The following is a 12595-nucleotide window of genomic DNA, read 5'->3' on the forward strand; positions in this document are numbered from 1 at the left end:
GTTTTTTGTTCTGTCACTGTCATTCTGTTACACTGTGGAAGCTTCTGTCACGAAAACAAATTCCTCGTATGTCTAAACATACCTGGCAATAAAGCTCATTCTGATTAATATAATATAATATAATATAATATCATATCATATCATTTTCACCTAATTTTTACTAATGCCACAAGTAATTCTGCATGTTCAGCAAAACCTCATCTATGTTATTCAGTTATGTAACATTATCCTGGTGACAAATAAATATATAATAATGTAGAGAACATCACAGAAAACTATGTGTAAAAGACATAAATGATCAACAAATGCAAGCTTTTCAGTGTCATCAGTTGTAAACTACAAAATGCTGGGTTGTTTCAACCCAACTTTGGGTCAAATATGGACTAACCCAACTTTTGGGTTAAAAAATTATGAATCATGGGGCAGTTGATGTTTGGTTTATAAAATGTGCTTTCTTCAATTTGGTGTGTTAGTTGTGAAGTCTGGTCCAATTTTGCAGATCATTCTGGCCAATAATCAATTTTTAGATTTGAAATAAATAAGTAAATAAATAAATAAATAAATAACATTTAATTTCACATAAATTCAAAAATATATTTTATTTATATAAATGATTCATATAAAATTTAATTTATAAGAACATTAGAAAAAAAGGGGAAAATAATAAATAAAGAAAAAGAACATAACATTGAACATTTCATTTTACAAAAATGTAAAAATATATTTTATTTACATAAATTATTTAAATAAAATTAAATTTATAAGAAAATTAGAAAAAAAGGGGAAAATAATAAATAAAGAAAAAGAACATAACATTGAACATTTCATTTTACAAAAATGTAAAAATATATTTTATTTACAGGGTCAAATATGGACTAACCCAACTTTTGGGTTAAAAAATTTAATAAAAAAAATTGAACCCAACAGCTGGGTTAGTCCATATTTGACCCAAATTTGGGTTGAAACAACCCAGTATTTTTTAGAGTGCAGCTGCTAAACCTCAACCACGAGACCGGACTATAAAAGACACGTCACCTGCAGCACAAAAACACATTAACATACACGCTCCGTCACTGGGACAGATACATGTACAGCACGGGACTGACCTTCACACGCCCCATCACACGGGAACACGTGCCAACAACCACTAGCTGAGAGCCACAGCAATAAGTGACGGATGACCTCTGCTAAAACCACACGAGAGTCTGACGAGTCTCGGCCGTCTCACTTTCCTAATGTTCTGGAGAGTTCTGTCATCTCTCATGGGACGCAAACGCTAACCGAGAGCCAAATCCGGGAAACAGAGACGCTTCTCAAGAGAAAGTGAAGTCAGCAATGTTAAATTAAACCCATGGAGTTTACTTTCATTCTGCAAGACTTACCGGCTGATTTACTCTGAGGACGGTTAGTTATGTGGAAGAGAAAGGAAAAAGACTCTATAAATATATAAAGGATAAATGATGCTAATTTATTTTCACAGCCGCCTTTGCTCTTATGTACCAAGGGTGCCAATATTAGTGGAAGGCACTGTATATATATTATAAACTGGAGAGTTCCGGTGCTTGATTCTGATTGGTTGAGCCGCGTTCTAAGCTGTTGTAAATTACTCTACAAACATACACCTTTGTTTACTTCTGTGTGTTGCTCGGCAACCACTTTGTTGGAACCACAACTGATAATATAATATAATATAATATAATATAATATAATATCATATCATATCATATCATTTTCACCTAATTTTTACTAATGCCACAAGTAATTCTGCATGTTCAGCAAAACCTCATCTATGTTATTCAGTTATGTAACATTATCCTGGTGACAAATAAATATATAATAATGTAGAGAACATCACAGAAAACTATGTGTAAAAGACATAAATGATCAACAAATGCAAGCTTTTCAGTGTCATCAGTTGTAAACTACAAAATGCTGGGTTGTTTCAACCCAACTTTGGGTCAAATATGGACTAACCCAACTTTTGGGTTAAAAAATTTAATAAAAAAAATTGAACCCAACAGCTGGGTTAGTCCATATTTGACCCAAATTTGGGTTGAAACAACCCAGTATTTTTTAGAGTGCAGCTGCTAAACCTCAACCACGAGACCGGACTATAAAAGACACGTCACCTGCAGCACAAAAACACATTAACATACACGCTCCGTCACTGGGACAGATACATGTACAGCACGGGACTGACCTTCACACGCCCCATCACACGGGAACACGTGCCAACAACCACTAGCTGAGAGCCACAGCAATAAGTGACGGATGACCTCTGCTAAAACCACACGAGAGTCTGACGAGTCTCGGCCGTCTCACTTTCCTAATGTTCTGGAGAGTTCTGTCATCTCTCATGGGACGCAAACGCTAACCGAGAGCCAAATCCGGGAAACAGAGACGCTTCTCAAGAGAAAGTGAAGTCAGCAATGTTAAATTAAACCCATGGAGTTTACTTTCATTCTGCAAGACTTACCGGCTGATTTACTCTGAGGACGGTTAGTTATGTGGAAGAGAAAGGAAAAAGACTCTATAAATATATAAAGGATAAATGATGCTAATTTATTTTCACAGCCGCCTTTGCTCTTATGTACCAAGGGTGCCAATATTAGTGGAAGGCACTGTATATATATTATAAACCGGAGAGTTCCGGTGCTTGATTCTGATTGGTTGAGCCGCGTTCTAAGCTGTTGTAAATTACTCTACAAACATACACCTTTGTTTACTTCTGTGTGTTGCTCGGCAACCACTTTGTTGGAACCACAACTGATTCTGAGGAGCTACATTGTTTGGCGGAAGAATAATGTTTTTATTAATATCATTACACTTTATTTGCTCTGTTTTTTTTACTACGTATATGGAATAACCGTTTTATAAAAGCAATAAGCCCCGTGAAGCCGTGGTTTACAGTGAATTTATAACAGCTAAGGGGGTTGTATAACAGCTAACATCGCCCCTTAGCTGTTATAAATTCACTGTAAACCACGGCTTCTTGAGGCTTATTGCTTTATTTCCCCACTTGTTTGTCTTTTTTTATACAGTATAGTATAGAAAATAATTCTATGGTCAATCTTGCAAAAACAATATATATTATTTTAATTATTTTCCTCCTGTTTCTCATGTTTTTAAACAGTAAAATAATTCTAGGGTGAACCCTGCAAAAACAAAGGAAAAAAATATTATTTTAATTATTTTCCTCCTGTTTCTCATGTTTTTAAACAGTAAAATAATTCTAGGGTGAACCCTGCAAAAACAAAGGAAAAAAATATTATTTTAATTATTTTCCTCCTGTTTCTCATGTTTTTAAACAGTAAAATAATTATATAGTGAATCTTGCAAAAACAAGGAAAATTATTATAGAATTTTTATTATTTTCCTCTTTTTTACTGTGAAAAAAAATCTTGTTTGAATCATTCAAAAACAAGAAAAAAATATATTTAAACAATTTTCCTTTTGTTTCTTGTTTTTATATGGTAAAAAAAATTCTAGGGTGAATCTGGCAAAAACAAGAAAACAATTCTTTGAATTATTTTCCTCTTATTTCTCTTGCTTTTATACAGTCAAATAATGATATGGTGAATCTTGCAAAAAATAAGAAAAATATTGTTTTAATTATTCCCCTCTTGTTGTTATACAGTAAAAGAATTCTAGGATTAATCGTGCAAAATCAAGAAAAATATTATTTTAATGATTTTTCTCATTTTATACATTAACATAATTCTAGGGTGAATCTTACAAACCAAGAAAAAATATTTTAATTATTTCACTCTGGTTTCTCTTGTTTTTATACAGTAAAGATTACAGGGTGAACATAATTTAAAATATTGATTATTATTTTAATGATATACTTAAAATCTTGATTTTATTGTTCTCTTGTTGCTATATAGTAAATAGTGCATACTATAAACACACACACATAGACATATAGATAGTAATGTACAAAACAATAATAAATTTTTGAATGGTAAATATTTAAAGTGCATATTTAATGTTTACTTGCATGTCAAGCTAGTTTCTTCAAAGATAATTTATCATGATGGCGTTATCTGTAAGTATGCAGATATTAAATGTTTCTCCCAAAAAAGGCACTGTAAATGGGTGATAAGAGCTTGTCAGGTGCTTGTATTACGTGCTGGGTTTACAGTCAGCGATGCATCAGATCTGGAGCGCAGCCATAAGCGCCTGCCAGTGTCACGCTTAACTAGAAACCTCCCATATTTGGGTTTCCTCAGAAGAGCGTCAGTGATAAATCTTGCTCAAGGACTGTAAGGAGAGTCGCTCGGCCCTGGGCGCTCGCTTCAAACTTCACTCTCCGTCAGTAATGGACTTTTGTTGTTAATTTGTCACTGAGGCAAATCCATTCATCTCTGTATCGACTCTACAACCATAGTCACAGAGCAGCGTTACGATTACAGAGGTCATTTACATAAAGAAGTCTTAAAAGCATGTTTAAAAGAGTTTGATTCATTTTAAGTGTCAAAGAGGGTGAGAAAATGAGAAACCTTGACTAATAAGTGGCCTTCAGAGAAAGTAGATTTGCAAGGAAATGGCAACATATGCACTGCAACAGAACTGAATTATATAGTGAAGTTTAGATTTCAGTCTTTAATTTTATGCAGATGCAAGAAAAGATCACAACTCGTTATGCAAATTAGGAATTAAAAGAAGATCAACTGAAATTTAGTATGAAAATATACTCATAAAAGAAGACCAATTAAAAAGCAATTAAAGAATGTAAATGTGAATAACTATTGGTTTCATTTGGACTACATCAGTCATGTTCATTTCAATTTTGTTTGTAAAATTAATAAAGTCTAAGATTAAAGTTTTTAAAGTATAAAATTAATAAAATAAAATAAATAAACTACACCTACAAAATTAGAACATAAATATTAATCACTGTTTGTTTAATTTTTACTAAATATTCATTCAATGTTCATTTAAATTTTGTTTGTAAAAAAAAAAATGTAATCTTAAATTTAACAAAAATATAAAGTTAATAAATGAAATACACACAGCTGAAATTAGATTGGAATATTAATCACTTTTAGTTTAATGTTTTATTAAATATTCAATCAGTTAATTTAAACGTTGTCAGCAAAAACCTTGCTACTAAAAAATCTTACATTTTATTAAAAGTATAGTTTATAAATAAAATACACCCACAGCTAAAATTGTATCGTAACTTTTAATCACTTTGAGTTTCATTTTAACTAAATATTTAATGTTAATTAAAATGTTATTTGTAAATTAAAAAATAAATTATATTACAAATACAAAAGTACACCTACAGTTGATATTAGATTGTACATTTTATTCATTTTTGGTTTAATTTTAACTAAATATTTAACGTAAATTTAAAATTTGTTTGGAAAAAAACTTAATCTTAGGTTTTATTATAAGTTTAAAGTTTATAAATAAAATATACCTACAGCTGAAATTAGTACGTAAATAATAATCACTTTAGGTTTAATTTTTGCTAAACGTTCAATTAATGTTAATTTAAATATTGTTTGTAAATAAAAAAAACTGTAATCTTAAATTGTATTAAACGTATAAAATTTATAAATAAAATACACCTACAGCTGAAATTAGAATGTAACATTAAAATCACTGATGGTTTAATTTTGACTAAATATTCAATTAATGTTAATTTAAATTATGTGTGCAAATTAAAAAAAAACATAACATTAAATTTGATTAAATATATAAAGTCTATAAATAAAATATACCTACAGCTGAAATTAGAACGTAAATATGAATCACTTTAGGTTTCATTTTTACTAAACGTTCAATCAATGTTAATTTAAATTATGTGTGCAAATTAAAAAAAACATAATATTAAATTTGATTAAATATATAAAGTCTATAAATAAAATATACCTACAGCTGAAATTAGAACGTAAATATTAATCACTTTAGGTTTCATTTTTACTAAACGTTCAATCAATGTTAATTTAAATATTGTTTGTAAATAAAAAAAAACTGTAATCTTAAATTTTATTAAACATGAAGTTTATAAAATGAGCCATTACTGACAAATAACTTTCTCCTGAGAGGAAACAGAACCTCCGTTTCCAGCGATGAGCGGCGTTTGTGATTCTGTTATTTGACCGTTAAATGCATTTAAGTCAGTAAACGAATACAATATTAACTTGTTTATCTGCACTCTTGGTTTAATGGCAATTAATGATAATAATCAGCCTAATGGAGGATCACATGACCAGAAAAGCCTGGAAATTTGCCAAATATATTTTAATATGTACATTATGTAAGTTAAGTAAAATATTAAATAAACAATTATATATCTAAATACATAAGTTAAAACAAATATAGGTACATTATGTAAAAATGTACTGTAAAATATGAAATAAATGCTAAAATATGTAAATATATAAGTTAATGTGTACCATATATAAATTATGCAAAATATTAAACATAAACTAAGTACATTAGGCATTAAAATAAATATGTTTAATATTTTGCATAATGTACATATTATGACATAATATGTAAGTTAGTATGTACAGCATATAAATGATGTAAAAGAAAATAAATATATTTATTAACTTATAATGTATTTACATATATTTGTATATTTAATATTTTATTTAATTTATATACTGTACATATTAAGTTATTTCTATATTTAAGTTACAATGCACAGTATGTCAATTAAGTACAATATTAAGTATACTAAATAAATGTGCAAATATGTATATTTTAAAGAAAATAAATAAAAAACATAAGAGCATATTTTAGAATTATTTCTAGGCCTAGAAATGATACTAAACTGAATCTATAGACATTTGCACATTTTCCAAAAACAGTAGACTGCTACTCTCACATTGGGAGCTGAAAACACCATCAAATTAGCAAAAAAAGATTTATAATAATAAACGAGCACACAAGAGGGCAATGGATTAGTACACCTGTGAATGTTCCAGTTTTGTGGAAATCTGCCGACCTTTCTGTGGTGATTTAGACGCTCAATTCTGATTCGATAAGCCATGTTCAAAGCTGCTAAGATAAATATTGAAACAACTACCAATTAGCCATACAAATACGTTTAGTGTGCTACATGCATTGCACAAGAACAGGAAAATAAAAAAAGAAAACCAACAAGAAAGTAAGTGAATGACCCATCTGAGAATAAACTTCCCTGGACAGCGGACTGATGGGAGACTTCAGCCAACAGAGAGAGGGGAGGAAACTGGAAGTGACTGACACTGCAGCTGATACTGACGGAGAGAAACACATCAAACTCCAGCCTCCTCTCTTCCCCTCAGCGGGAGTCGTGCCAACTGCATTCATCCTTTAAGTGCTTTTACTTGATGGATGTTAGCTCCTTCAAAAGGGCGTCAGATAAAGGCCAGAAGCAAACGCTGGAGTCTTGAGTAAATGACAGACTCTTCACGGGTCAGCGGGGAGATTTTTAAAGGTGAGAGTTTCTGTGTGGAATACAGAGGTGACGTTTGCTCACAGAGATGCTACTTTCACTGCGGAGGATAAAAGCTCTTCCTCTCCGCTGTGGATGCTTTTAACATTTGCGTAACTTTTAGATGCTCTTTTTGGTTTTTCTAATCAGTTAACCCATGCGGGTAACTAAAGTTATACAAGCAGACAACCTTACGAAGGGATTTGCTATGTGGTTTTCTGGGTTGATTGAAATGTCATCTCATCATTTTTAAAATCTAAAAACATGTACAGTAAATAATGCATTTGTCTGATACATCTTAAGAAATCTTCGAAGAGTCACTTAATCTAAACAGGTGTGTTACAATAATGACAGATTTCAAATCATGCAACTTAACCTACATTCAGGCAAGACATTTACTGTATTTAAAATAATTAAGTAGCTAATGTTATTAACTTAATTGTTAAAAAAATGAAAGCATAAACAATTTACACTTTGTCTAAATGAATCTGGCGAAGTTGCAAACTGTTACCTTCATTTTAAAACTAAAACAATCATTTTAATGTAAATTAATCTGACAAAAAAAAGTAATGCTATCTGTTAGCCTTTTTTTTAAACACAATTTAATTTACTTATAATATTAAATTACTTATTACTTTATATAATTTTATATTTATATAATATTAAATTTATTATAATTTAAATTAAAAAGAAGCCATGCAAACTGTTACCCTTTTTACAAAATAATATTTACAGACAGACAGACAGACAGATAGACAGTATGTATGGGACGAACAAACACTGCGACCAAAATAAGATGCATCACTGAGGAAGGAGAGAGAGACTGACCGAGGGAAACCGAGAAAGAATTAATGAATCAGAGAAAACACCCTTGATGCATTATAATTACCATCTCTTGAGTTCTCAGCTGACTCTTTAAGTGAGGTTTAAACTGACCTCCACCACCTCTGAGTCGAGGGCTAATAAACACTAAAGTCAAGGCTTTAAAGGAACAGATCATTCAAAAAGATTGTCAAGCTGAATTCTGATGTCAGCATGACTGACAGATTAAAAGAGTTATAAATGCTAAGTTTATAAGTTATAGTTTCAAAGTTTTACAAGCCTAACAGACAGACAGATAAAGAGATGAACGGGTGCTTTAAAGAACCTAAAACACTGATCTGAAGACCTCTAAAGAACAATTTCAATCTATATATAACTATATATGCATTTCATACATATTAATATATTATGTATTATTAATATATGTTCATATTTTATTATTATGTTATTTTTTGTAATTATATATGTTTATATTTATGTTGAATTTTACTCAGGACAGACAGACAGACAGACAGACAGATAGACAGATAGACAGACAGACAGATAGATAGATAGATAGATAGATAGATAGATAGAAATTCTCTTTCAGTTCTTTGTTGTTCTTTTACTCATTCTGCATATCAAATCATTCAAACTCCTGACAGATTGTAATGTTTTTTTTTCACATGCAGTGGATCAGAGTCACTAACAAACACAGAGAAAGAAAGGCACATTTGAATGGATGAAAGTGAACTCATTAGAGTCTTTTATCTGTGAGGAAAGAACAAGCCGTGTCTCCTGAGGAAACTGAACAATGCATTTAGCGATGAGCAGCACCTGAAAGACGACGGCAGAGGAAACAGCAAATCCTCTTTGTGTGGCTTTAACAAGGAGGAAAGCGAATCTAGCTAATTGCACGTGCGTGTTTGAGGGTTTTACACTCTTTCTCCTGCCAGCTTGTATTGCAGATGCAAACTTGTGAAAAGTGGTTAAAATAGTACAAGAGACGGTTAGACGCAAGCTCACACCGATACGACAGCCATATGTGCATGCATATGCATTTACATATACAAAACAGCATGCATGCAAGCGGAGTTAAAGATACAATCACCAAAATCTTATATGCAACCGAACTCCTCATCTTGACTTGTTTGGGACACGTCCTGCTCTGTAATTTAAACCTTAAACCTTTATTGCTCTGACATGTAAATAATGTAATGCTGTCCTGCACATTAATATCAGTGCAAATACATCAACAGCAATACAGTGAAATCTCTATAAACTAATGCTTGGTGTAGGAGTCTGTGGATTAGACAACAGGAGTGACAGAGGCAGAAAGAGAAAACGAGAGAAGACGAGGTAGAATGGACACCTGTACCACGGTGAAATTTAATCACACCAACTCCTCTGACAGCGTGCTGATAAGACTGTGATCTCACCCGCTCTCCATTACAGCAAGAGAGAGAGAGAGAGAGACGCCATAGCAACCACTCTGCATCCCAGAATACTGGCAGAAGTAGACCATGACAACTAAGCAGCGATGTGACAGCGAAGCAGGCGATGGAAAAACACAACTTTATATAGAAAACTATAAATACCCCACCTTAACGCTGAGCAAAGTTCAGTGCAGTGGGGAAATGTGCAGCTCAAACTCTCCTCTGATGCTTCTGTCCTCTAAAGACTTTATGATACAATATTAAAATTACAATGAGATGAGAGAAAGAACAGAAGAAGAAGAAAAGGAAGCTGTTCATGAAAAGGCGGGAGAATAGAACAGGTCTAGATGGATGGATGGATGGATGGATAGATAGAGATAAAGAATGATAAAGCGATGGATGGATGGATGGATGGATAGATAGATAAAGCGATGGATAGATAGATAGATAAAGAATGATAAAGCGATAGATCGATAGATAGATAGATAGATAGATAGATAGATAGGTAGATAATGTGGAGTGATAAAGTCATTCTCACAGGAGTCTCTCTGTGTCTTCAGTAGTTTCCACAGTGATGCTTGTGTTGCTGTTGGTCTCTGTTGGTCTCTCAGCTCTACGGATGTGTGTTTGGTTCTGACACTGGGCCACAAATATCACGTAAAAACGGGCATATCAGCCGCGAATGCACTTGTGGGACACACGCATGGGCCGGTTTTAGTTTGGGGTTATTGTTTTGTTGCAGCTATTGTTCTCATCTGACATTTCATCTCATCTACCGAACACCGGAGAGAAAACAGTCTCAAACACTGAGTTTTTAATATTCGCGGGAGATATCAAAATCGTGTTTGCTCACAATGGGAAGCACACAGTGTTCTTTTTGAACCGGTCTAGTGTGAGACTTCAAGGCTAGAAAAGCAGATCTAAGCCATCTGGAGAGAAACACTGATGGAGAAACACTAGCGGCTTCTGGTCAGTGCGATGACCGCACATATTGAAACACACTTTTCAAACATAATTCCTCTACAATACCTCCAAAGCACTTCTCAAAAGCTTGCGATGGGTTTTGATGGAAGGTAATAAATTATTTAAAGCGGCAGAGGAAGAGATGCAGCATCTTGAAAAAGGAAGGGTAGTGGTAAGGTTAAGATGGAAAGTGAAAACATGTTGATTTCTGTCACTTCTGACCAATTGATGCAAACCAGACTTGATTTAGCAATTCAGAACCGTTTCAAACGCTTTGGGTTTTCATGATCAACTAAATCCTCATTGAATATTAAACAGCAATAGAAGATAATTTATCAAATGAGTATATCACTCAATGGGTAATCCTAAATTGACATCTGGCCATTCGTCTGGATATTATTGGTTTATAGACTGGATATATATGATTGGTTTTTATTAAAGCATCAATCACCTATGTGTAAACACCTATGAAGTATTAATAATTCAGAATTATGGATCGACATATGATGCACTATTATTGACAACTGAAGACCGAGTCTAAATGTTTGAGATAATCAATGTAAAAACCTTAGGAATTCCACAGTGAAAATGTCCCATTATTCCTAACAGGAGCTGAAACATCAACGCACGAAGCAGTCTTACAAAATGCCTATTTGTTGCAGTGTTACTCACTGATGTCACCTTCACTATTACCCAGCACACAAACATCACAAGCTGCTTCAGGTAACAAAACAATTCCGGCCTGAGACAGATGGAAATCAAGACTGATCGGCTCTTTGAAAGCCAGTTCGATTTTGGAGGACGCTTGAGTGAGAAGATTCGCATCCGAGACTCCCTGCATGAATCTCCAGTGAATGCATCATGAAAAAAACTGAGGCTAATTAAAGTTTTAGATCTCAAAATCACATGCAAGGGGAAAAACACAAGCTAATTCAACTCTAAATGACATCAGTGTGGATGCATTTATCTCATCAGACCTAAAACAACATTTGCATGCGACTCACAAATGAATTCAGGATTAGTCACTAATGGATGAAAAGCTGAAGTTATTCAAGTTGCAAGGAAAATAAAATGAAAACATATATAAAGGATTATATATTCTGATCAGAACCAAACACAGAACCGGTCCTGACTCCATATGATCAATAAACATACAAATATATCTTTATCACAAGAATTACAATCTTACTATCTAAAATACTAAAGGCTGCTCAGAGTGACTCTTTATGTCAGTATATTAGTGTTATTATTTGACACTGAAGCTGATACACCTGTTTACACATTAGCAAGTCTTATGAAAAACGTACTGTGGTGATACCATGTTACTTCGATTTATAATATAATACTGAGTGATTTATATTCATTTGCCACGGTATTTGTAAGAATACCACACTGTAAAGAGTGGCAACATGTAGCCTAGTTGTCACCTTAAGGTGTGATTTTCTACCTGATCTGACCTTTAAAATGACTTTAATTGGAGTTATCTAAAAATATTCATAACAGGTTACCTGAAGAACGCGGTGCATGGTACAAGTCCAAAAAAGAAAACATAGCGTTCTGTGCGTAAAATACTCTAAATAGACACGAACTTACTTTGACTTTCGAATTTCCTGATGATCGTGTCGAGGAAAGTGTTTTGCGGCGCGACGTGCCCCCGTCGTACCGGCATCCTTACGCGCTCGGTCAGCCGGAGAACTTCATCAGCCGACGCTCACGAACGACGCGCCTCTCCAAACGCGAGTTGGGGGGACTGTTTACGCCGCGTAATCCCTCAAAAACGATCCCAAAGTGACGCCAGACTAATTTAGCTCGTGGCATGTGGGACGCTGAATACCACCATAGTTTACCATAGTTGAGTCCTCGGGTATCCCTTTGTCCAATTAAAACGCTCTTCTCACTTTTCATTCGGCGAAAAGAAAAAGGTGCTTCGTAGAAGTCAAGTCACCTTTATTTCTAT

General features: G+C 33.3%; 1 protein-coding gene across 1 annotated transcript in view; it reads right to left on the reverse strand.

Annotated features, from left to right (window-relative positions):
* Positions 1-12337, reverse strand: part of LOC107686960 (potassium voltage-gated channel subfamily H member 2-like) — a 100844-nt gene extending 88507 nt beyond the window's left edge. Inside the window, exon 1 of the mRNA XM_016484086.1 lies at positions 12232-12337. Coding sequence (XP_016339572.1) covers positions 12232-12307 — 76 coding nt within the window. The 5' untranslated portion in view covers positions 12308-12337. The remainder of the gene's footprint in view (positions 1-12231) is intronic.
* Between the last annotated feature and the right edge of the window lie 258 nt (positions 12338-12595).

The sequence above is a fragment of the Sinocyclocheilus anshuiensis genome, unplaced genomic scaffold (assembly GCF_001515605.1).
Source record: "Sinocyclocheilus anshuiensis isolate Anshui unplaced genomic scaffold, SAMN03320099.WGS_v1.1 scaffold601, whole genome shotgun sequence".
In the NCBI taxonomy this organism is placed as follows: domain Eukaryota; kingdom Metazoa; phylum Chordata; class Actinopteri; order Cypriniformes; family Cyprinidae; genus Sinocyclocheilus; species Sinocyclocheilus anshuiensis.